This window comes from Macrobrachium rosenbergii, chromosome 54, assembly GCF_040412425.1.
Source record: "Macrobrachium rosenbergii isolate ZJJX-2024 chromosome 54, ASM4041242v1, whole genome shotgun sequence".
NCBI classification, from domain to species: domain Eukaryota; kingdom Metazoa; phylum Arthropoda; class Malacostraca; order Decapoda; family Palaemonidae; genus Macrobrachium; species Macrobrachium rosenbergii.
The window spans coordinates 2,323,656-2,350,835 of NC_089794.1; the positions used below are offsets into that span (position 1 = coordinate 2,323,656).

The 27,180-nt window shown below is 43.4% G+C and overlaps 1 protein-coding gene across 4 annotated transcripts in view; it reads right to left on the reverse strand.

The window, feature by feature from the left end:
• Positions 1 to 25,851, reverse strand: part of LOC136834728 (uncharacterized) — a 415,458-nt gene extending 389,607 nt beyond the window's left edge. Inside the window, exon 1 of one of the 4 annotated variants that reach the window (XM_067097317.1) lies at positions 25,631 to 25,840. In XM_067097317.1, the coding sequence (XP_066953418.1) occupies positions 25,631 to 25,745 (115 nt within the window). In that variant the 5' untranslated portion in view covers positions 25,746 to 25,840. Of the gene's footprint in view, positions 1 to 25,630 lie in introns of all 4 variants that reach the window. The other 3 variants (XM_067097315.1, XM_067097316.1, XM_067097318.1) reach the window with 3 other exon arrangements.
• Between the last annotated feature and the right edge of the window lie 1,329 nt (positions 25,852 to 27,180).

The window sequence follows — 27,180 nt, forward strand, 5'->3', positions numbered from 1 at the left end:
CACGACTGTGGTTTTGTTGTTCAATAAAACCACTGATTGTCGCAAAACTCATCCTGAATTCTCGGAAGGCCAAAAGGCTGCCTTGAGTCCAGGATGTTGATGAGAAGGTACTAACAGTCTCGGTCACACACCTTCAAGACAAAGTTTTACAGGTGTGTGCTTATTCCTTGATCGGTGAATCCGGAAGTAGACACACGATGTGAGGGGGAATATATTCAAGCATATTGAAGGTTCCTTCAATCAGGCATTAGCCTAACTCTTTCCTCATACTTGAAAGAGGAAAGAAGGATGGAGGACTGGGAGCAGACCTCCATTCTCCACCATGGGGAAGCTTCTGCAAGATGACAGGATACAGAGACGGTTAGCTCTAGCCTGGCTGGCATTTCCAGAATTGGGAGCACAGAAGAGGAAGCGGGATGGAAGTTTGTTGAAAAGAATGCTGAGACCCAAGGGAAATAGATACTTCTCCCGAAGGAATCCATTCCCAAGTCTCGGCAATGTTGCTGCCAGCTCCAGAGACTCGATAAGCATCATTTCATCCAGGCATCTGCAGTAGGAGAACTTCTTCCTGGTTGATACTTCTTTCTCTCTCCCCTTCTTCCCTCCTCCCTTATGGAAAAGAGGGTGGAAAGAGACAGTTATGTGCACTTTCCTAGAAGGGAAGAAGGGGGCTATGTGTTCTGTGATCTTCTTCTGAAGCCTGGGACTTCTTAGGAGTTGAGGGAGGCTGGCTTGAACTCAAGGTCGAGCTGAGATGACTAAGACCCAAAGGTCTTGGCCATTGTCTAAAGGACAAGGCAGTGCCCTGGTACGAACCTTGATTACCACGGTATCTGGCAAATCTCTGAAAGAGAAAGGCAGAACCAAGTAAAGGTTCGTTCCTAAGGGTCAAGCCAACTCAGGACTTACGAAACTGGAGATCCGAATTGGGACAAAGTCCCTCTTCTTAGCACCATAATTGCCCACAGAACTGCAGTCAGCAAGACCCTCCTAGGCAAGAAGAATTCGTACTCTGTCGAGGAAGGGGAGAGGCTTGGCGTCTCGACCTGAACGAACTCCTTGTCCGAAGAAAAGAATTCATCTGGTTGAGAACGCTCTCGGAAGCAAGGACTGCAGTGGCCCCCATCACTCTCGGCCCCTCTGGAACTGCAAGGGTTGCGAGTGATAAAGATTATTCATTGGGGGAGCCACGGTCCTGTCCCGGGGACCCTCATGCTGATGAATCGGCGCTAAGTTCTCTGAAAATGAGGGAGATTGTAACATGAAGAGGCAGACCCTCGCTGCTTCCGAAGCATAAAACTCCTGTATCTCTCTCCTTGGAGGGAGACCTTGACAGATCCCAATAAATCCTCCTCGGCTACCTGGTTGTACTATGAGACAATCGAAGGACCGACACCCAAAGCACGGCAGGCAGCAGAACTCCAAAAACAAATTCGTCGGAGCTCTCTCTGTCCGTCTCGCACCTATCGGAACAACCGAGAGGAAAAGAGAACAGGTGAGGAAAAAGAGTATTCTACCTGTCCTGCCAGTAAGACCAGCAGGAGAGGCAGACCGTGAGCAACAATCAACTGAAGGAGATTACTGCCACATGGGGGAGGAAGAGCGCTTGTGCCGAGGCAAAATGCTTTCCTGGGAAGAGCTGAAAGTTCATTCGAACAGAGCCGAGAACCCGATTCAGAAGAACCAAGTGGGGCTGAGCCGAGCTGCACCAAACCGAGCTGATCACGAGAACGCGATCCAAGGGTAGTATGCCAGTCTTGCAAGCGCGACCAGGGGATGGGTGGGGTGAGCAAGCTGAGCAAGCAGAGCTGAGCCAGGCTGATCGCGCAAACACGATCGGAACTGGACAGGGCGGAACTCATCTGCCGTGAGCTAGCACTAGTTTCCTGAACTCTAAACTCCAAGGCCGAGGCCCCTTGAGAAGAAGGTTCGAAGGGGAATTCTGTGTCTGCTATCCTGCATGCTCGAACCCTAAGGTTCAAGACACAAGGATGAAATCCGGCCAAGCAACCAAAGCAGCTGGCGGGCAGTATCGAGACACCTGGCATTTCGGCACCGAGACACCTTTCTCTTGTCCTGTGCCTCTCATCAGGAGCGCGCTCGTGTTCATAGAATTCAAGCAACCCACGAAACTCCCAAAAATCAAGAGCAGCTGCTTCCAGTTTCCTATATCGAAAAGAGCCAAGCACAGAACCAGTCTTGGACGCAGACTTCTAAGACTAACAAGGGCGTGGCCTCGAGAGGCGGCCCCCGAAACATGAGACCCCAGAGGAGAATGTGAATCAGTTCCCACCCAAGGGCGGGAAGGGCCAACGAGAGAAACTTGTTTTCAGGAAGCAAGTGAGTCCCTTAGAAGTCCAGCAGGACTCCCGAGGGGAATCGCTTCCCTGCTTCTTCTGGTGTTTGAACCAATAGGATAGACACCAAGCTGGGAACCCGACCGAGAACTGGTAAGCACTCGGGGAGTGCTTGTGGTGCTGACAGGAAGAGCTGAGACACCTACTAAGCATTTCAACGCCCGTGTCTTATCGTATTATTGTAATTACATCTAAACTACATTGCTGATTGACATGGCATTGTAAAACAGTTCGTTTTAGACCTTCCCCTATTTAGAAAAAATACAATAAGGTATGTACTCCCTCTCGTTGATGAAATTTATATCGATACATCATTAGAATAAGCTGGGTGAAGGTATAGTCATTAATATGACAATAGGCAACTCAGCCGCTAAGACGGCTCAGGTGTGAAGTGTGGATCATGACGTACGACTGACGTTTACCTTTGCCCCACCTCCCATTCATGGATGACCCCGTCGTACACTAAAATATATTGATACTCGATGGGATTTAAGGATACTGAGCCTATGCTGTTTAAGAATGAATTTATATCTGGTCTTAGTAAGTTGAGATTATATCCCTAAGCAATCAATTCAAAGAAATTATCAATTTGTCACCTGAACACTGATTAGTCTATGAGCAAGGGTGTCAAGTCAGATTCGGAGACCTTTGACAGGAAGCAACGTTAGCCGGAGCATTGTGTTTTGCTGTATTCGTATTCACCTGAATATAATAGCATTTACAATATGGCCAACATAATGAGCAATTGTCCGCAAGGTTGCCGTAATATGCTCATATTGCGACTCTTCAACGTTTTTAAGATGGAGCAAGAAAACAATCGTTTGAGGATTAGCCTGAATAGGTAGGTATCATCTTTCACAGTTTCCCACCCTGTAATGGAGTTGCCAAGAGGCAAAAATTATATTTAGCTTAAAATAAAATAAGGTTTTCTGAAAATTTCAGATTCCTTTTCATTGTGTTTACAAGAATGTCTAGCATAAAATCAAGCAGATGCCACATTAGCACTCTTGCGTATTCTTAATTACAGGGGAAACGTCCTCTTAGATAATTTATACTTTGTTATTTTTCCTTCTATCCTTAAAACGGTGTATCGGACAAGCAAAGGCATCAACACCAAAGTTGTCCAGAGAATAAATTCTGCAAGGCGTACTTTAGACACAAATGGATCTATAAGGTCTGGACAATTATATGCTACATGATAGAAAAAAAGGCATTATCCCAAGATTTTATCGAAGAAACTCAAGAGGCAAAAATATTCATTGCATATCTAGCGAAATTTTATTGTAGAGGGCAAAATTCATTTTGAAGTTGGTATTGCATTGTTTTTATTTAATTTTATATATATAATATATATATATATATATATATATATATATATATATATATATATATATATATATATATATATATATATAATATATATATTCATTATTTTCTTGCATTATGTGAATAGCCTCTTGAAAAAGAGGGAAAAATTATTGTTGCTACCAACAAACTGTCCTGTGAAGTTTTTAATTCGCTATTTAAATTACTTGGCCTCAAGGGGAGAGGGGAGGGGGTGTATTTTTTTTTTTTTTTTTTTCATATTTTGGATAAGATGTCTATTAACATTTAGTTAATTGGACGTCTGGCAATGCAGTTTTTAGAGAGTACATTAACAAAACACGCTGAAATGATTACTGAGTTGCAAGTATACAGTTAGGGAAGTTTGCGTCTTTATTCTTGGTATGACCCAAAAGTAATGGGACCCCTTTTGTTAGCGAAAGGGCTCATGAACCTTTGGAAAGGGCCATAGTTGCCAGATTTTCATCAATAAATTATCATACATCAGCCTCAAAATTATCGTATTTTACTGATTATTATCGTACACACCTTGAAACTGGTCGGTTTTTAGGTATTTTCTCTTAAAATGGGTTTAAATTAGGGTAATTTATGCTTTTTATTGCATAGTTACAATTTCCAAAATTATCGTGCATGACAGAAAATGTCAGCATTTTTATCATCTAAGACCTCCAATTATCGTACATGTAAGATGATTATTGTACGAATGGCAATGCTGGATAGGGGTAATAGGTTTCGTTCCGAAGCAGAGAGGGATATGCTAAATGTCGTTACCTAATCCAAACGGTGCAACCATTTTTAATGCTGTATGATCAGTTTTATGACAATCCATGGCGTTGCGTTGCAATTAAGAAAACAAAAGCTATGTCGTCTTATTTTATCCATACTCATCAAAATCCATAAAAAGAACACCTGTAATGGCCCAATCTAAAGCAACCCTACCCCACTACCACGTCACTCTCATCCCACCCCACCCCACGATCGTGCCCCACCCTATCCCATAGGGCTGTTTGATTGGCCGCCTGTTTATCAGCTAATGAACGGGGACCGGCTGGGTAACTTTTTTCTTTAGTGACAGGAATTTGATTGATTACCTATTTGATAGATGCAATAATGGCCATCTGCTGTGGAAATGCGTTTTGTTCATTGAATTTTAGTTTAGCGGTGCCATAGTTTTTTTTCCCCCTCAAAAATGACCATTTTCAAACTCTATCTTCTTTTTTGCTATTTACTGTGATTTCATGAAATGTACATGAGAAATAGGTTTGGTTCAGAGCTACAATAATTTGATTTGACTTTTAGAGAATAGTTGTCATTTTCCGAGTTATGGGGTTTTTTCCTGTTTCCCACTTTTTCTTTAAGTGGAAAAAGTGGGAAATAAAGGAAAAGAACTCATAACTGAAAAAAAAATAACTACTGTATTCCTAAAAAGTCAGATTAAATTCTTGTAACTCTGAACCTATTGTATTACACAAATAGATTTCATGAACTCACAGTAAATAGCAAAACAGAAGAGTTTGAAAAATGACATTTTTATGATAAAATTATGTTTCATTATACTTACCAAAACACTGTAAAAGCTTTTATCTCTTTAAAATCGACACGTCCGAGATATAAATTTTCAAACTTTGTTTGGAACGCTGATACAATTGGCGGGAGACCCAACCCCACCGGATGCCGGTGGGGGTAGCGTGGCAGGAGACATACCCATAAACCCAGGTCAGTTTCATTCTTGGTATACACAATTAGTGAAAACCTGAGATAACGTCTCCCCCTGCGGGGAGGAGGAGGCCTTTACGTTACAGTGTTTTGGTAAGTATAATGAAACATCATTTTATCATAAAAATGTCATTTTCATTATAATGACTTACCAAAACACTGTAAAAGCTGATTCCACATTTAAGGTGGAAGGGCAGGGGATGAGGTACCAGTTATTGAAAGGTTACACACAAAAAAAAAAAAAAAAGGAACAAACTCTAACCATGGGTATCTTAAGGATCCATACCAACAAAAGGGCAGGAGTCACCTTACCTGGTAGATGGGCTTTTGCAGGGAGGTACTGCTGCTGGTTGAAGCTCCATTACCTGCAGAGGCCTTGGGCGTAAGCACTGCTAGTCACTCTGCTCCATAACAACCCAAGCAGTCAGGGAAGTACACCGCTGACTAAGACAAGGGGTGACTTCCTCTTGCTCTTGCCCTGAGCAATTGGAAAGCAACCAGACTGAAAAACGGGTCTCACCGCCTAACCTAAAAACAGTTAAATACATCCCCCTTCCCTATACCCTCAGCAGCTCAACTAGAATGGAGGGTACTCCAGGTGAACTGAGCACCCCCGGCTTCCCATTAACTCAGCAACCATAAAACCACAGGGGGAAGAAAAGATAAGGAACCTACCCCCCTAGTGTGTTCCCCCTAAAACCAAGCCTGCTACCGATACGGGACCTAACGCAAACAGGTCCTGATACGCAACTTCGACCTCCCTAAGGTAGTGAGACGCAAACACCGACTTCGACCTCCAGAAGGTGCTCTGTGTGATCTGCGAAAGTGACTTATTATGACGGAAAGCCACTGAAGTTGCTATTGAGCGCACTTCGTGAATGTGAGACTTGACTAGGCGTGCGTCCTCTTCGTTGATGTGCCTGTGCGCCTCTAAGATGAGTTCCTTGACGAAGAAAGCCAGGGCATTCTTGGATAACGGTCTGGTTGGATCTTTCACTGAACACCACAGGTTAGAGGAACGTCCTCTGATGCTGGCCGTTCTGGCTAAGTAAGTTTTGATAGCTCTAACGGGGCACAAAGAAGCCTCCAATTCTTGAGGGCCAGCCACTTCGGAGAGGTTCTGAATGGTAAAGGACCGAGGCCATGGGTTGGAAGGAGACTCGTTCTTGGCCAGAAAATTCAAGGTGAACGAGCAAACAGCATTACCTTGTGAAAAACCCACTTCCTTGTCAATGGCTTGTATTTCACTAACCCTCTTTGCCGTTGCTAAAGTAACCAGAAAAAGGGATTTCTTAGTGAGGTCTCTAAGAGAAAGATCTTCTAAAGGTTCGTACCTTGGAGACATCAACCACCTCAAAACTACATCTAAATTCCAGGCAAGGGCAGGTTTTGGGGTCTTAGCTGTGTCTAAGGACTTGAGGAGGTCTGACAAGTCTCGGTTATTTGATAGGTCTAACCCCCTATGGTAGAAGACGGAGGACAGCATAGCTCTGTAGCCCTTGATGGTTGATGGCATCAATTTTCTTGAATCCCTCAAGTAAATGAAAAATCGGCAAGTTGAGTTATAGACGTCGAAGAAGAGGAGATACTATTTTTTCTACACCAGTTCCTGAAGACTGTCCACTTGGATTGGTATAATTTGCTCGAGGAGTCCCTTCTGCACCTCGCAATAGCCTCTGCAGCCTTGCTTGAAAAACCTCGCGCTCTGATGAGTTTCCTGACAGTCTGAAGCCTGTCAGAGCGAGAGTGGACAATCCCTGGTGGAACTTCATTAGGTGGGGTTGTCTGAGAAACGACTTCTTTTGAGGGAGAAGCCTTGGGAAGTCTATCAGGAGATCTAGCAGGTCCGGGAACCACTCCTTCCTTGGCCAGAACGGGGCAACGAGGATCAGCTCAACCTTCTGATGGAATTTCACTTTGTTTATCACTTGCCTGATGAGCCCGAAAGGAGGGAAGGCATAGGCAAACAGGTTCGTCCAGTCTAGGAGCATGGCGTCCACCAAGTGAGTCAGTGGGTCTGGAACTGGTGAGCAGAACACTGGGAGACGATGGTTCTTGGAGGTAGCGAAGAGATCTATTATGGGAGTGCCCCACAGATTCCACAGATCTAGGCACACTTGCGGGTGCAGGGTCCACTCCGTAGGGAGAGTCTGGTTCCGACGGCCGAGTTGGTCCGCCAGGGACGTTCAGCTTTCCTGCACAAACCGAGGGAACAGGGCCACCCTGTTGCTGTCCGCCCACAGAAGAAGGTCCTAAAGCTTTTAAACAGGGAGAAGGAATGGGTACCTCCCTGTTTCCGGATGTAAGGCTAGATCTCGAGTTGTCGGCGTGAACAGCGACTGCTTGGCCTGAGACGTGGGTCGAAAAGTCCTGGATAAGCGAGGTGAATGGCCAACAGTTCCTTGACATTGATGTGGAGCTTCTTCTGTTCGTCCGACCAAACTCCTGACGTCCTGAGGTTGGCTAGATGTGCTCCCCACCCAACATTGGATGCCGTCTGAGAACATCTGCAGGGATGGTTGTCTTGGGAGGAGATCTAGACCCTCCGTAAAGCCTTTAGTTTAGTTTTTGTCCAGAAAGATGCCCCTTGACGTCAGGGGAATGTTGAAGACCGTGGAGTCCGTTTGGGTCCTTCTGTCCCAAGAGCCCTGAGGAAAAAGACAGGTCTCATGTGCAGACGGCCTAACCTTACAAATTGCTCCGCTGACGACAGAGTTCCCAGGAGAGCCATCCACTGACGGGCGGAGCAACTGTCCAGGAGGAGAAACTTATTTCCACCGTCTGAAGGCAGGAGGAGACCCTTTTGGGAGACAGAAAAAATAAAGCTAGACTGAATGAGTCATCCCCAAATAAAGAATCCTCTGTGAAGGAACTCTCGACTTTTCCGTGTTTATCAGAATCCCTAATAGTGCAAAATTGCTGTAAAAAGATTCAGATTAATCAAACAGCTGATTATTGCTTCAAACATTCCTAAAACTACGCAATCTTAGAAAAGTGGCAGTGGCCTGAAAACAAGATGGCGGCTATTTTTCAAAAGACAATTATCTGGTAACTGGTTTGGAGCATCTACTGGATGGAAATATGCCATTTTTTTAATATCGACTTTTAGGTTATAAAAATTTTTTTACCACACATTTTATTGAAAACCATTACTAAATGAATTGTAACAAGATGCTCGTACAAAATGGTTGCCATAAAAGTTTTTCTATCCACATCTGGAACATGAGAGACCAACTGTTTTTATTTAATGGTATATTCATGTGATCAGACAGTTTGCATTTCATTTTCAACTGAAATAGTACATGGTATGAGGTCAGCATACAACACCTTGTGTCTAAGACTGAAAGCAAACAAAAATGAAAGGAAAGAGAAATGAGACTAAGTGGTGTGACCTTCCTCAACCTACACCTCAGAGTCCAGGAGTTCCAGGTAGGAACATGGTGTTGTCACGTTGGAACTTGCCTGAATTATCTACTGAAGAGAGGTCCTTTTATGAGACTTCAATTTGTGCACAGAGCTGTGCAGGAAGACCCAGCTTGCACTTGACCTTTCCTGACAGCCTGCTTTGCATCCAATTTGGTAGCTTTACCTCTGGCTAAGGGCTGAGTCTGTTGACAGAGGACTTGCCATTCTTCTCAGGGACATTTTGCCATCCCCACTAGAGAGTTCTCTGGCTGTGAGCTGACACAAGGAGTCTGGCAAGGGGCACACACAACCAGCCAAGACCAGCACGCCAGTTGTTGGAGCAATGGCTCTTGAAATGGCCTCCATGCTCTTTGCAAGCAAGCAGATCAATCTAAGCCTTCCACAAAAGCAGTGCTGGATCTTGACAGAGATGACAAACCACTCAGGAGATGGATCAGGTCACTGGCTTCCAGATCTGAGAGGGTAGTGACTCAGTTTGGAGAAGACAGAGGTTCTGGAAAGATGTTCCAGTCTGAGGCGGTCTTCTTGAGCAGGCTGACACAATCACAGCCATGAACAATCAGGGAAAAAGAGAAGACCTTCTTCCAGAGAGTCAGGTCATGCTGTCAGCAATAAGCGCAACACTTCCAGGAAGAAGTCCCTTTTCAGGAATTCCACCCATAGCTTCTCTGCCCTATTCCAGTGGATTGACAACAAAGACATTGACAAGAACATCTGTGTCATTTGCTTCAATGATGGTCTTGGCTCCACAGACAGACATGGAGAAAGATGTGGGTGTCAGCTTCCGATGAGAACTTTTCCAGTCCCTGAAACTAGCCTCATGAAGTGCTTTATTGAGGACTCTTTGGCAAACAACATTTGTGGTCAGACATCTCAAGCAACTTTGTAAAGCCAGGAACAGAAACAACTCTATCTTGTTGGCATCGTGTCTTGCTGCGCAGAATTGATTGCAGTTCTTGTTGTTTGTCACCCACATTCCTCTTTTAACCTGGTCTCAATTTTGAGGCTGGATGTATTGTCCATCAAGTGCATACAAGATGTGATGATGTGTACTTGTTGCTAAGGATTTATCACAGGCAAGCCAGTCTGAGAAGCCCTCAAACAGTCTTTCCTTTCTTTGGTTTAGTGAGGGCATGGACCAAGGCTGATCCATCATGTGAGGACATCAGTCTTGGTTCTTTGTCCTCTAGTGTAACATGACTCTCCAGGACCGAGGTCAAAGAGACTTTGACAAAGACTGCCTACCACCCTCACTAAGGGAAGCTGGGAATGTTTGATTCTCGTCCTGGAAGAATTCCTGCAGATCACATTCACGGCTCTGACAGGATATAAATAGCTTTGAGCAACAAAGCTGGCAATCCTCCTTCAGAAGTTTCTGCTTGACTGTTCTACAGCAGCTTCTTGCCTGATAGAAGTCAGTTCTGTTCTCACATCTTTATCGGCTCATAGAAGGAGACTGCATTGTTTCCAAAGAGTCTCAAAACTTCTGAAACCAGCCTCTCCAAGGTGTGTCTGTAGATAGTTCTGCTGAGCTGGGGTGGGCAATGTCTTTGTTGTCAATGGAATACAGATCCTGGCTCTCTTCTTTAGGACTTCCCAAGTGACACAAAGCCAATGACAGCTTGAGTTGACTCTCTCCAGAATGTCTTCAGAATGCAGTTGGTGTTTGTTCTGCCACAAATGTCTGCTCATTAGACTCCTTACTTTGTCCTCTGTTCGTCATGAGGCAGACATGGTTCAGTAGTCAGGATGATCTCTGGGAAGCCACCATCCATCTTCTGAGTGCTGAGCGGATCCATTTTCCATGCCCAATATGCCAGAACATTGGTCTGCTCATGGACAAGATTCATTGCTGAGAACTTCACTGGTCTTGAGCACAATGTTCTTGCCAGCCAGAACTCCTTGTGCAACTCTCCACAACTCTCTAGGGTCATGTCCCTGAGGTGAATTTGGCCAAGGCCAGAGTTTGTATTATTGCTGTAGGGCATCAGCTGTGCACCTCTCATTAGAGGACAGCTAAAATTGGACGGAACCTGGTGAATATGGCAAGTTCCTTCAACACCATGTGTTCAAGTGGAACTGTGGACTCTGCTGTCTTCGAAGTCTTTGAGTCTCGTGGAAGCTTGGTGCAAGAATTGTTCCAGACGTTGTTGGCAGACATGGAAATACATCTTTCCAGACTGGATCATCTGAACAAAGGTTGTTTTCAAACTGTATGTCATCAGTTCTGACAGAACTATACCCTTTCGAAAAATGTAGAATGTAAATATTTGTCTGAAGTCTTCCTGGAGAATATATGATTTTGTCATAACAATGAATGAGATGAAATCATTTCTCCCATTACAGATATCAAATAAAACCTTTTTCGTTACTGCAGCTCCAAGTCTATTATATAGGTTCACGATTGATAATGTTTTTTTAAGCAATTACAAGAAACGGAATCAGAGTTTCTATGTATGGCCATCTCCAATCCTAAGCCAGTACCTCCAACGGATCCATTGTGCGTTTAAATCCTGGTGCAGCTTGTATTTTCTCCAGGAGTTGGGGTGGTCACGGTCATCACAGTATTATTAGTCACAGGCAGATTTCCCGTTTATAGTGGGGATAACAAGTAAAGAATAAATTTCCTAAAGAGAAAATATGAAATAAAGCATAACACTAAGTTTGGCAAGAGAAAAAGAACATTCAGGATACAGAGTTGATCTCTGTCTGTCTCTCAAAAAAAAGGTTGCAAAGCAATTTTCTTGGAAAGGCAAGATGTGCTGTAGCTCGGTCAAGATTTTTGAGAGAGACACAGCAGTGCACTTGCAAATTTAGTCAGGGCAGAAATCATGTTTCTCGACGAAACTTGGGTAGATCAAAATACACTGGGCTCAAGTGAAGTCCAATGGTGAAAAATAGTTCAAACTGGCAGACCTTAAAATTTTAGTCAAGAAGCATAAACAATGTTTCAAAACTGGAAGAACAAAGAGAGAGTTGAGAAATTCAATAGGATGCCCGGCAAGATGTGGCTGTCAGACAAGTCAGTTTTTCATCAACATAGGCTGCATTGTCTGATGACAGTTTTTTGAATAAATGATATATACCATTAGGACTAGGGAAACCTCTTGAAAAACAAAACGCACCTTGCTTTTACCTCAGTGGTGGTTGGAAAAAAAGTTTGATTGAAAAAATAACCTCATTTAAAACTTAAGATGATCGTTACTACCTGTTATAGATGTGGATATAGGCGAAAAGAAGTTTATTTTAATTCAACCATTTTGTAAAAATGAACAAGAAATATATCACCTATTTCTATAGCATTAATTAAATTTTAAGTATAAATTGTGTAATAATGATAAAACATTTTATCTACCAAAAGTCGACAAAAAAAAAGGTGATCATCATCCAAAAAAAAAGAAACCGTAAACCAGTGAAAAGAGAGAGAGAGAGAGCAGGGCACCAAGGAAGGAGATTAAAGTACCTGGAAAATCAAAAGCCCCAAAATCTTATAACAGAAAGCCCCAGGGTTTGTCTCGAAGAGATTTAAAGGTCTGTCACACACGTGTCAGTAGCCTGGGAAAACTGGTTTGATCTTTAAAAGCCTCTGCCAGAGAGATCTATTTCTGGCAAGATATAGTGGATACACATCTTTTCTGACTCAGTGCTACCTTGGTCTTTCTCAAGGCTCCTCAGGTAGGACCTTTTTAGGTAGGGGCACAAAGACAGGCACTTGATACTTAAACTCCTGTGCAATGACATCCCCACCAGTCAACTTAGCTATCAGCTTGCCATCACTAAGTATCTCTGCACATTCACGCAATTTCAAGTCAAGGCCCTCTAGTACTAGCCTGTCTGAGATCAGATGCAGGTGCCACTTTAGTCAGAATAACCAGACAGAAAATGCAAACCACATTGTCATGACTGGTTCGGGAGTTTTGCAGCGACTAGTCTCAGTGTTGCTGGTCTGGTCACTTGTCGCTTTCTTGATGGTCCAGTTTAGTGTTGTTAAACAAGACAGTTCACATGGTATTTTGCTGCATTTTTCCTGAAGTGGCAAATTCTAAATCACCTTCATCCAGCCTTGGGTCTGGATCCATTATCACTGGCATTTCATTAATTTCACTGAACAAGGGAATGTTCCTTGCCAGCATTGTGTACCCATCATGATTCTAGGACATGATGACAAACTGGAGGTGATGTCAGGGTCCACCTCTTTTTGTCCTTCTGACAAAGACAACACAAATCAGTTTGTTTTTCTACTGCTCAAAATTGGATTGGCATCACATTCTGCCATGATTTCACTTTTGATTAGAAGAGGGGTTATCCTTTTACCACCTTAAATAAGGCACACATTCCTGTATGGGATTCAACTGTTTCCGGATCTCCCTACACCTAGCCCATCATTCATCCAGTGCCATTTGTGTGATCTGAACACCACGCAAAGTTGGCCTGAACCATCATGTACAGCCCCCATACCCCTTGGCTCGGCTCTCCTGGCAGAGCGATCCTGTCTATTCAATGGCTATCTAACATAGCTGGTCTGGGGCTGATTTTTTCTGACACTCCTAAACTATACTACAACTACTAGTCTAAGACTACCTGATTGTAAAGCTGGATTAGCTGGCACTGAACCCCATGCTGAACATTGGACCAAATGCCTTCTGTTGTTGCAACATACACTCTTTTACATTGGATTAATTTTCCTTGGGATGAGTTATTCGAAAGACCCTCCTAATTAGGATCTAAAACCACAGAAACACAAGATCCATGCTTAAAACGATGGGGAATTGTTGAAGGGCCGTCATTATAATTATTGTCCTTCTGTTCCAAGAGCCCTGAGGAAAAACTTTAAAGGTCTCACTGCAGACTGGGAAGCTCCAGAAACATAATATTCACAAGAACAGAGTTCCCAGGAAGAGCCATCCACTGACGGGCGGAGCAACTGTCCAGGAGGAGAAACTTCTCCAAAATCTGAAGGCTGGAGGATTAAATTTTTGGGAGACAGAAAAGCCCGAAAAGCTAGACTGTCCAGAGTCATCCCCAAATAAAGAATCCTCTGTTTGAAGGAACTGAAGCTCGATTCTTTGAAATATGCAATTGTTTGCAGAATTTAAGTCCCGAGCTAACCTTAGGGTTCTGTGAAGGTCCTCCATGCAGCGGTCCCTTGATGATGAACGGAGTAGCCAGTCGTCTAGGTACAAGGAGATCCAAACTCCCTCCAGGTGGAGCCAATGACCTATCGGGGCGAGAATCCTGGTGAACACTTGCGGGGCTGTTGACAGGCCGAAGCAGAGGGCCCGGAACTGGTAAACTCTGTCCTTGAAAACAAAGCGAAGATACCTCCTGGAGTCCTGATGTACTGGAATGTGGAAGTAGGCATCTTCCATGTCGAGGGTCACCATCCAATCCCCCCGAGTTAGTGCCTGAAGAACTGAGCGGTTCGTTTCCATGGAGAACTTGGTTTTCACTAAGTACCGATTGAGAGCACTTACGTCGAGAACTGGCCTCCAACCTCCTCATGACTTGGGGACTACAAACAGGCGGTTGTAGAAACCTGGGGTTGACACGTCCTGCACTACTTCGATGACCGCTTTCCCTAAGAGAGACCGGACTTCTGTCTCTAGGGCCGAAAACTTGACTGAGCCTCTTGAGTATGCTGTCAAGGAAATGGGAGAACTGGAGAGAGGAGGAGGTTGGGTGAACGGAAGGCGGTAGCCTAGCTGGAGCACTTGCACCACCCACTGATCTGCACCTCTGTCTCTCCATTCCTCCCAAAAGAGGCTGAGTCTGGCCCCCACCGGCGCATGGAGGACAGGGATCCTACTTACTGGGATGATGACCTTGTGGCTTCGAGGAGAACTTGTGACCCCTGGAGTTGGAGCGGGACCTTGAGTAAGGTTTGGACCTGGAGTTACGAAACGGATGCCTGTTAAGAGGAGATACCATCTTGGTCAAAGGAGCAGGAGCAGGCCTCGGTCTGGTGGAAGACATAGACAGGATGTGCGACGACGCCCTCTTATCCATGGCTGACAGGACGTCTTTCACTACTGCTTCTGGGAAGAGACCCTCCTTGTCAAAGGGTGCGAACATCAACGCTGTTCTCTGCGAAGAAGTCACAGCCTTAGACAAGAACGAGCACCAAGTTTCCCTCTTCTTCAGAGTGGCCATGGCGAAGAGGGAGGAAATTTCGCCTGCCGCATCATGGATAGCAATATCGGTGCAGGAAAGGAACCCCGTGATTTTCTCCAAGACAGCTTCTGCGACATTAGCCTGCTCCACCTGTTTAAAAATAGCTCCCATTGACCAATCGATAAAGCTGACAATCTCTAGGAGCTTGAAGAGGTTCCTGGAAAAATGTTCTACATCTAGGGCAGAAAAGAAGGTCTTGGTTGCCTCGAATGAAATGAGTCTTGAGGGGTCCACAAGGGAGCCGAAGTCCCCTTGTGCTGAAATTGCGGATCCCAGTGAAGGAGAAGCTCCTGTGCTGTAATAATTTTGCCTCCTTTTCGACAGCTTTGAAGGAGGGTACACAAACGACGACTTACCCGAGGACCTCTTAGCTTCCAACCACGCCTCTACCTCTTTTAATGCTTTCTTGGAGGCGGTGGAGAGTACCAACTTGGGAAGTGAAGTGGCAGGACCTTGTTTTCCTAGACGCAACGTAGAAGTCGGAGAAGAGGGGCTGTCGGCTGAAAATGTTGTGGTACGACTGCAGCAGAAAGCTGAGTAGAGAAGCGTAATGAGAAGAAGGCCCCGATTCACCTGGGCCTTCCTCTTCACCAGAAAGAATCGGTTCCGTGCCCAGACCGTCCAGGAGTTGAGGAGGAACGAGTTCTTTATCCTCAGGAATACCAAGGACTTTGCGGACTACCTTTTCTAGCTTCTCTTCCAACAGAATAGACTCCTGGGAGGGCGAGGATGTAGCCAAAGGAGCAGACACTTCGTGTGTAGGAGGAGGAGTAAGAGGCCCAGGCACTTGCGGCGGAACTTCCTGGAGAGGGCTAGGCCTCTTGACTGCACTAGGTGACCTGGGAGGAAGCGTCTGAAATGTATTTTCTTGATCGGATCCCCACGCTGAGCAACCAGGTATAGGGCTGGCTGTCCTTTTCTTGAAGAGTTTAGTAACCCTAGGGCAGGAATTATCCGAAGATTGCCTCTTTAAGGGCCGAGAGGTCTGATCCCACTTGCGATGACAAGGAGGGGGGGGATCCGAAGAGCTGGAATATGAAGAGACTGAAGATGAACTGCTGCTACTCTCACCTGAAGAGCTTAATCTTAGGTAGTGCCGCTTCGACTGCGACCGCCTTGATGAAGCTTCTGGGGACACCATCCTGCGATGTCGGCGATGGCGAGAAGATTGACGCGTCGATGGATCACTTTCACGTCTCCCTGAAGCTTTTCAACGCTTCGAAGGCGAGTCAAGCTTACTACTTCCGCCACCAGGACTAAGGCTTTCCTGTGCCTTAGAGGACGAGCCTGCTCGTAGGCAATAATTTCTGACCTTTTCGCCAGCGCCGGACTGTCTTCTAGCCTCAGAAGGCGAGCAGGACAGTTGCCTTTGCTCAAAAGATTCAGAAAAACGAGCAGACTCGCCTGAAACGCGATCGCGAACAACCACATTGTTATCACCAACACCAACACTGACGTCATCACCGACGCTAACGCCCGGACTACGGTGCGAGCGCACTAAACTTAAGACCGACTCCATGAAACCGTTCATTTGCGCTTCCATTTGATTTCTGAAAAGAACGAATTCTGATTTATCAGCCTCGAGGCTGGGCTTGGCTTTAGGGAAAACAAACTGGGAAGCTGGTGAAGAAGAGGGGGGAATATGAGAGGGGAAAGAGCAGCGGTAGAGGAGGGGGTAGGAGAGGAGGAAGGAACAGCCGGTAGAGGAGGTGACGCCGATGCCACCACCGAAGAAGATGATAGCCTAGCTTCCTTACGCTTAAAAGGCTTTCCTATCCCTATCCCTAACCAGCTTTATCTGATGGGAACTGTATGTTTGCCAAAACTCCTGACTCCATTCCATACATTCACTGCATGTGTTCTCCTGGGAACACTCTTGACCCCTACATGCTGTACACAAAGAATGGCAATCGTATTTAAGTTTAACTAGTTTGGCGGAGCACAAATTCCCTCCGCAAACTCTGGATCCCGAGAAGCTTGAATCCGACATAGCTACGAATTCCCAGAGCTAGGCTAGCTAGATTAATAAACAGGCAATTGAGTACTTCACCAAGGAGAGACGCCACAACTAAGCGCAAGCAGACAAAGGAAACCAAACAGTTTGAGGCAGACGGACGCGCGAGATGCGTTCCCAATACGCCCGAGAATGAAACTGACCTGGGTCTATGGGTATGTCTCCTGCCACGCTACCCCACGGCATCCGGTGGGGTTGGGTCTCCCGCCAATTGTATCAGCGTTCCAAACAGTTTGAAAATTTATATCTCGGACGTGTCGATTTTAAAGAGATAAAAGCTTTTACAGTGTTTTGGTAAGTCATTATAATGAAATGGCAATTTTTCTTGGAAAAAATTATGGCATCGCAAAACCAAAATTCGCTGAACAAAAATTTCTTCCACAGCAGATGGCCACTATCTGTTATCAAATAGGCTATGAATCCTATTCCTGCCGTAAAAAAATAAAAAATAAAAATTTTTACCCAGCTGGTCCCCTCAAGGAAAGGATTCTCATAATGGAATGAAAGGACACTGCAATATACTAAGACTGTCAATTATATGCCTTGAACCTTCAGAGATCCATCAAGAGTAAACTTGATTAAAATGGTTGTTCTTTATCATTGCAGACCATACGACCGTGTTGCTGAGGTATTCAATATGTCAACCAATTCCGTTTGTAGGATGATCAACCGCCACACAAGGTCACGCCCAGTTGTAGGGCAACAAGTACCACCACCAACCCCAATGCCATCATCAACCCAGCTGGCATCACCAACTCTGCTGCCATCATCAACCCAGCTGCCACCATCAACTCCACTGCCATCATCAACCCAGCTGCCAACACCAACTCCACTGCCATCATCAACCCAGCTGCCACCACCGACTCCACTGCCATCATCAACCCAGCTGCCAACACCAACTCCACTGCCATCATCAACCCAGCTATCACTATCAACTACACTGCCATCATCATCCCTGCTACCACCACCGACTCCACAGCCATCATCATCCCAGCTGCCATCATCAGTGCTAACACCTCCATCAAAATCAGTACAAATGTCTACCACACAGTCACCAGAAACCGTGCCATTAATTCAACAGATGAACGTATACGATGAGTTCGCTATTGATAATATTCGCAGATTTGTACACCAGAAGTTTTCAGCCAAGCAAAATTTCACAATTTCAACTCTAACAAAAGATCTAAAGAAGGAGGGAATAATACCACAAAAAACTTCAGAAACTTCTTTATGGCGAATACTTCATAAGATGGGATTCCGCTATAAGACAGCTCAGCGGAAAATTTATGCAAGAAGAGTGTCTTTAGATATAGTCTGCAAAAGAATCCGTGCTCTCAGGTCTCTCAGACAGTTCCGCGAAGAAGGAAGGGAGGTGGTATATGTAGACGAAACTTGGTTTACAAAATGGATGAGTCACAACAAAGAGTGGGTGGACTCCACTCAACCATGCACTAGTGCCACCTACAGCCGTCAGGTAAAACCAGGTGAAGGTGAACGTTTTGTCGTGGTAGCAGCCGGTACCAGCAACGGTTTTGTTAATGAGGCCTTTTTATGTTATGCCGCCAGGAACAGCAGTGGAGACTATCATGGTGAAATGAATGCCCAACTGTTCCTCAGATGGCTCACTAGGCAATTGCTGCCTTCACTAGAAGAACCATCAGTCCTCGTCATCGATAATGCGCCATACCACAGTCAACTTACAGAGGGGACGCATTGTCCAAATACTGCCACCAAAAGAGATGACCTGATAAGATGGTTAGAGCGGCACAATATCCCTTACCCACCATACGCCAAACCGACCTGAGCTGTTTTCATTATGCAGGAGAACAGACCACCTCCCCAGTACACTGTTGATAACACCATTCGTGAGTGGGGACATGAGGTAGTCCGGTTACCACCAGCACATCCAGAGCTTAATGCAATTGAGCAAGTATGGGGTGTCATGAAAAGATATGTACGCTCTTCCCTACACCGCTTTACCCGAGCAGATCTTATGGCACGGTTAGAGGAGGCAAAATTGTGTGCAACAAAAGAAGTGTGGGCTGGTGCCATTAAGCGTTCTGAAGCATTTGAAAGGGAATATTGGTTAGCAGACAATGTCCACGACATCATGGATCCTGTAATCATAACCCTTTCCAGTGAGGATGAAGAGCATGATTTCATTTTAGATGATGCCGATTTGTAAAATTAAGGGGGTTGAGAAAATGTATGTCTGTGTTCCTTTTATTTTCTACCTTTGGTCTTTTGACATATTCGTTGTAACATTTAAAATGCACTGCATTATTATTTATAATGATATGAAATAAAATAATTTCCTTCATATACTATGAACATCCCACCACCCCTATCCATTCAGTCGACCTCATTATGACTACTATAATTTGATCACACACATTTACTTCACATGTGAAAGGGGATGCATATATAAGTTAAGCCATACTATGATATATATATTCATATATATATATATATATATATATATATATATATATATATATATATATATAAATATATATATATATATTATATAAATATATATATATATATATATATATATATATATATATATATATATATATATATATATATATATATATATATATATATATATATATATATATATATATATATATATATATATATATATATATATATAATATATATATATATAAATAATATAGATATATATTATATAATATAAAGTTATATATATATATATATATATATATATATATATTCTGCATATATATATATAAAGCTAATGGTTCTATATATAGAAGAATAAGCTGAATCTAAAAATCAGAAACAAAGTTGGTATTATTATCCCAGTAATATCATACACTACCAAAGGTATTGGTTCAAACGAATCTAAAAATCAGAAACAGTTATAATTTAGTTTTGACAAAACATATAATTTAGTTTTGAAACAGGTCCATCAATATTGCAAATATTCAAAGGAAAATCAGTTAATTACTCAAGGGCAAAAACTCAACTGAATTCAAGTTTTAGAATTATTCCTACGAAACCAAACATCAGTGTTCTTTCAACCTTACCACAGACCAACAAGCTTGCCAACCTATTTTACTACACGTTAGTAGTCGTTCATGAATGGGAGGGTGTGGCAAAGGAAGAAGTCATACGTCACGATAGCATACAACTGGAACCGCCTCTAGTGGCTGAGTTGCCCATTGTCATATTAATGACTATGCCTTCACTCAGGTTTTTTTAATAATGTATCAATATAAATTTCATCAACGAGAGGGAGTACATACCTTATTGTATTTTTCCTAAATAGGGGAAGGTCTAAAACGAACTGTTTTACAATGACATGTCAATCAGCAATGTAGTTTAGATGTAATTACAATAATACGATAAGACACGGGCGTTGAAATGCTTAGTAGGCGCCTTGGCCCTTTCTCTCACACTGCCCCCGAACTGGGCCAGGGAGGGTACTCTCCAGACCAGATCGGGATACTCAACATTCCACCATATCTCAGGCACTTGGAGTGGCTCACGAACAAGCGCCCAAAGCAGCCCCCGTTTTAGAGGTGAAACCTAGGACTGGGAACGGAATCACAAACCAAGGTCTGCACATCCGCGACTCCCGAAACACAAAACCCAGCGGTGTGCAAATCGGTTTGCTAACCTGAAGGTCGGGAAGAGCCAACGAGAGACTCACTGCCTCCTTGGAAGAAGGAAGCCCCAAGACGTCCAAGGGCACCAAGGGGAAAAAAGCAGCCTTCCTCTCCTTTGGCCAACGGAGGTCTGTCCAGTTCCCGGGACCCCCTCGAACCTTGGGAGAGGAAGGGAAGAGGCAGCAGAAGATGAAATTGAAGATAAGCTGAAGAAGACGGCGGCTGTTTCCACAGGGCAACTTCCTTCACCTTCACTCCGACATCTTCTACAGCATGGTGGACACAAAACATCATAACCTCCAGGACAGCTAGGCAGGAACACAACAGAAGTGGCCCAGGACACGACCACCAGGAGAAGCAGCAGGTATGATCAGGACAGCCCATGCATGAGCTATGGAAGTGGTTTGGAAGGCAGGAGCTACAGCAACAGCCAAGAATGTCAGAAGAAAGTCACCGGCAGCGACAGGAACGATCAGGATGGCTGCGGCAGGAGACCAAGAAGAGCACCCAAAGACTGTCGTCGAGTTAACAGGAGCATAACACAGGACACAGCAGGAGCAGATGGACCACAGATACGCCAGAGGCAGTGCCACAGCATACATGAAGGCTGGTAATGACAGTGATCGATCCACATTGGCGGGACCAGAGTCAGAATGATCCCAACATGGAACTATGCCATTCCAACCAGGTACTGTGGTTGATCCCAAAGTAACATTGAATGAACGTAGGGACTCCTTCATGCAAGATATCCCCTAAGATATCCAGCCAACTACTGCTGTGTCTGCGATGCTCTCTCAACCTGAAAGAAAAAGCAAAGATGATTGGCTGAGGGAGACTCCTCTCGCTACAAGGTAGAACTGCCCTATGCAGCGAGAAGTTCCTCGTTGGGCGAGTGGGTTCCGTTCTCAGCTAGCACTCTGCTGGCCGCGAGTTCGAATCTCCGACCGGCCAATGAAGAATAAGAGGAATTTATTTCTAGTGATAGAAATTAATTTCTCCTTGTAATGTGGTTCGGATTCCACAATAAGCTGTAGGTTCCATTGCTAGGTAACCAACTGGCTCTTAGCCACGTAAAATAAGTCTGATCCTTTGGGCCAGCCCTAGGAGAGCTGTTAATCAGCTCAGTGGTCCGGTTAAACTAAGGTATACTTAACTTATGCAGCGAGAGGAGGCCTCTGGAAGAGGCTGCCCAACCGCCCGCAGCCCCATCCTCGGGGTCTTCGCCCGACGAGTGAGTGAAGAGGGTGAAGGAGAGAGATCTCTACCAAAGGAGAGATAAGGAAGAACTTACAGGGAGAGAGAAGGAAGGAGGGGAGGCTACCAAGGGTGCCGTGGAAGCAGAACTTACCGACGGCGCCCACAACCTCTCCCCCTGCAACTCTCTATAGCGCAGGTGGCAAAAACAACACTCTGTACAAGCAGGAAGGAAGTAGTCATGCCCTTGTACACGGAGGACAGGCGCCCAAGAAGGGAAGCGAACTCTTACCTCCCGATCAATGTAGGGGAGCAAAGATATTACATCCCAACTAATATCTGCGAACGTACAGGGGAATGCCTTCAGTATCTACATAAAGGGCTACTGGAAGAGAAGCATTACCACTTGGTTACGCCTCTCTAAATACAGCCTTGGCTGTCAAACCCAAGACAGACACAGGTGGAACCACAGCAAAAAATACGGGAAGATCCCACCGGGATAATAAAGAGCTTAACGACAGTCAAGCAAAGAGATCCAAAAATACATCTGCAATGCATGACGGCTGAAAGCAAACTGGAATGTTTACATTCCGCCAGGTGGGTGTCCCCACCTACCTGGCAGTAGTTACTGCCTAACAACATTGTTCAAGAGTTTAACGGCTGTGTCCAGCTTCGCTGTAAGTAATTCCTAATGTAAAAGAATGATGGTTTGTATATCATGTCGGAACAAGTACAATTTATTGCATGCTTTTAAAGTGACATTATACACTACATATGGACCTGGTAACTTAGGTGGGCCAGGAAAGGACCTAGCGCCGTACGTTAGGCCAGGTGTGTTTAGGGTGGGTCACAGCCCTATTCATTGCAGTTTACACTGCCCTAGGTTAGGTAAGGAGGGGGTCTGGGGGAAAAAGTACCATGGCTAGGTAAGCACTCAGTCCCCTGGGTTAAGTTAGGTTGGGGGGTTCAAATAGGCAAGGCTTGTGGCTAGGGTAAGGAACCACACTCCTTGTTAGCCTGGGTGAAATCCATACTTGCGTTTCACCCAAGTCCCACTGTGGTCCTCTGAACTGTAGGATATTGGCTAAGGGTGTTCTGCTTCTAATCCAGAATGCAATGATGGTTTGGAGTAAAAGTTTTAATCAAGAAATAATTAGGTTGTGACCTAACCTGGCAAAGGGCTTTGGCCCCTTAGACCCCACAAATAACATAACCTAGGTCATGACATACTTAGTTACTCAGTGCAGGACGTTGCTTTCAAAACCTCCACGAAACCTTCCCTTAGCCCAGCCTCGTCGCAATCAGCACGTGCATGCACCAGCCTAGTAGCCTGTCACGGGGAAGTTTCAATAGGCTACCTCTTTGTCAATATTTACCTTTCACTCTTTCGTATTCCCCCCGCCCAACCCCCGAAACAAACCTTGGTTTGCTACTGGGTCCCCCATGCTTTTGCAGGATACTAGGCTGAGCCTATAGCTTCGGGCTCAGGCATTTTTAACGGTTATTTTTCGGAAGAATCCAGCACCTCCCACTTTATAATTTCTATTTTTCTTGGGTAAAACACATCAAATTGAAAATTTTCTTCTCAACACACAACCTTCGCAAATGCTTAATGAGAGAAAAATAATTAATCAAATTACGACTTACAAATTATGGCGATACCGGCCCCCATCCCCCTCCTTAGCTAATACGGCAAAATTGTAACCAGTAAGCGACCCTAGGGTACGTTAGGTTGGTATTTTTAGGTTCTTTTAGTGTCCTACCATTTCCTAGCCATTTTTACATGAAAAACCCAAAATAGTTTTTCATGCAAAATTGGCTAGCTGAAGTCTTTGAAGTGGCTGGCTGGGCAATTCTAAGTCGTAGTTCTGCGGTGAGAGAGATTATGGCAATTGACGTTTTCCTCTGTTATTTTACTTGCTTTACAAGAATTTTAAAGTAATATTTTGTTGGCTGCCTGTAACTAAACTGTAATTGACTTTTGAAGACTACACTACTGATGGGGTGGGGGGCTCTCCACGGAATGCCGGCTTAGAGTACCCTGTCGTGTAGCCTTCAAAGGTCAATTACAGTTTAGTTAGAGCTGGCCAACAAAAAGGTAAAATTTTATAAGTTGCCAATAAGACTCCAGCCAGCTATTTTTGCATGAAAAACCATTTTGGGTTTTTCATGCAAAAATGACTACGAAGTGATGGGGCACTAAAAGAAAATTAAAATTCCAATATAACTTAACCTAGGGGTGTTTACTGGTTACAATTTTGCCATATTAGCCCTGAAGGGGGGGGGGGTATTCTTACCTCATAAGTGGTAAGTTTTACCATAATGTAATTTCATTCATTTTTTATTTATCATTTGTGCATAGTGTTTATGGGGTTCAAAATAACGAGAATGAAGAGCTCTTTTAAAAAAATGTAGGTTACAATGTCATAGCGTTGTATTAGCAACTTATAAAATAATACCGGCAAATTATTACTTTAAATTCTTGTAAAGCAAGTAGTGTAAAATAACAAGGAAAACGTCAACTGCCACAGTCTGGCTCACTAGGATTGTAATTCTGCTGAACTAGCTAGACTATGGCAATTGACGTTTTCTGTGGGTAAATTAATGGTATAATTTTACTTATGGACATTAATTGCTTTCAACATAAAAAAAAGGTTTTCCTGTTGTATTTTGATGTGATTTGAATGATTTTGAGTTTATTTCCATCGCAAATGAATACTTATCCTTCCCGGCAAATGATATATACAAAATTAATAAAATTACGACTTGTCAGAATACTGCCCCTTTTACGGCAAAACTGTAATCAGTAAACACAGTTTTTATTAGCTATGGAGAGGGGGTGCAGTATTCTGACAAGTCGTAATTTTATTAATTTTGTATACATTATACCATTTACCGGGGAAGGATAAGTATTCATTTGCGATGGAAATAAAACTCAAAATCATTCAAATCACATCATAAAACAACAGAAAAACCTATATTTTATGCTGAAAGCAATTAATGTCCATAAGGGCAAGTAATATTTTGTCGGCCGGCTGTAACTAAGCTGTCATTGACCTCTGAAGAGTACAAGACTTGAATTGCCTAAGCAGGGTAGGTCTAAGCCAGCATTCCGCGGCAAGCCCCCACCCTCCATAGCTAATACGGCAAAATTGTAACCAGTAAACACCCCTAAAAATACCAACATAACGTACCCTAGAGGTGTTTACTGGTTACAATTTTGCCCGTATTAGCTATGGAGGTGGGGGGGCGGCTTGCCGCGGAATGCCGGCTTAGACCTACCCTGCGTTAGGTAATTCAAGTCGTGTAGTCTTCAAAGGTCAATCACAGTTTAGTTACAACCGGCCGACAAAATATGACTTTAAAATCTTGTAAAGGAAGTAGAGTAAAATAACATAGAAAAACGCCAATTGCCACAGTCTAGCTCACCGCGGACAGCCGGCTTAGAATTACAGTACCAGTGGCTGGCTGGAGGCTTACGAAAAATGTCCTTTTTAACAGTAGGCAGCCCAGGCGGGCGGGCGGGCGGGCGGGTAGCGCCTAGGCTAGCCGACTCATTTGCTCTCAGGTGAAGGTGAGCAAAGTTGTGAACCAAGGGAAGGAAATAACAAGTTCAGCTCCGGAATCCGATGACTCTATGGTTTAAGGAAAATTTAGCGTAAACTTATAAAAGATTTGTCATCGTGAGAATGCTATCAAAAATGATCCCACAAAATAATTCGGCTAAGGCTACAACCAATTTATGAATGAACGGCAACAGTGCTACTCTTTACCTTTGGTTTTTTCTTCCATTTTATTAAACAGAAATTCTTCGGCCTCATGAACTGCTTCCAACATACCACTTAAGCAGGGGTTAACAACCGTCGCTGTTGGATCCTCTGCCTCCATCCTTTCTTATAGACTGTGGTGAAACAGACAATGACAAATGGATGGGGGCAGCAGGGTGACTATGTCGCTACAGAGGAGGAGAGGAGAGGAGAGCCCAGGAGCAGTGTTGCCATACTCTCCGATTGGAATTATCGTACTTGCTCCTCAAAATTATGGATAATTTATGGTTTTTTCAGTAAAAATATCGTACAAAATTGTAGATTTTATCGTAATTATTATATTACACTTTCTGATATTTAACACATTTTTATAATTTGACAAAATAATGAATATATGTATGATTTCTTTGTAGTCATTAATATCTTGCAATTTACATAATTAAGAAAAAAGATACAAATGAAACATTTCTCTCTACAAAAACGAAAAAAATTGGAATTATGAATAATTAATGTTATGAACAATTGTTATGAACAAATTATTACTATATTGTATTAACACTCTGGTAAAAAATAAGTATACAACTTAGAACGTCACTTCTTTCTATAATGTAAACTAAACTGATAACGAATTAACACGAAGATATGTGAGTTGACAGGCCCACTCATATATATCTTTAAACACCCCAAAACATCGAAAATCAAAATAGCATCACTGAGTAGTAGTTTAAAATAAATATATATAATTAAACATGACTGGTACTGATACTTATCCCATGATAAAGAAATTAATAACAATAATAATTGTAAAGTATGTCATTAAGAATCTTCTTCCAAATCAAATTCATGTTCTCTGATGTTCTGGAATAACTGTGCATGATTATTTATTCTGGAAAACATATATATTGTAATTCTATATTTCCTGGGGAATCCCAGGTTTGAATCTGATATTATATTTATAGATTTGTGCCCAAACCTGGAAACCCTAACCATTAAGCCTATAACTTGCACCAGTAGAATTACCTTTCTTTTTCGTGGGGTAACTGGGGTTGCTGCTAATTCTTCATTATTGTCAAAAATTGCCATTTATTCCCCCTTGAATAAAATTTCCAAGTTTTTTTTTTTAATACTTATTTTGATGTATTTCCCAGTTTCTATGAAAATACGTTGATATGATTATTTTTGCTCCACAGAAGAAGTTTTTATTATAGTAACTATAGCAATGAGTTGGTATAAATTAGTACATTGATATTCAAAGTAATAAACCACCTTTTTTGCAAATTTTGTCCATCTATATAAAATTAGATGACGTATCATTACAGTGTTGTCAAACTTCTTCCTGTGGAGAATATATATGTTATTTTCTTATTGTAAGGGCACATGGCAGTGATTTAAGCTTGCCTTCTGGACGAAACCCTTTTTTTTGTATGTTGGGTTACGATTAAAGCACTTAATGTTTGTTTTTAAATTGATGTTTTGTTACGTAACCCTGTAATTTTGTAGATGTGACAACTGTGTTATGCAATATACTCTTCCCGAGTTTTCTTCTAGGGTGTAAA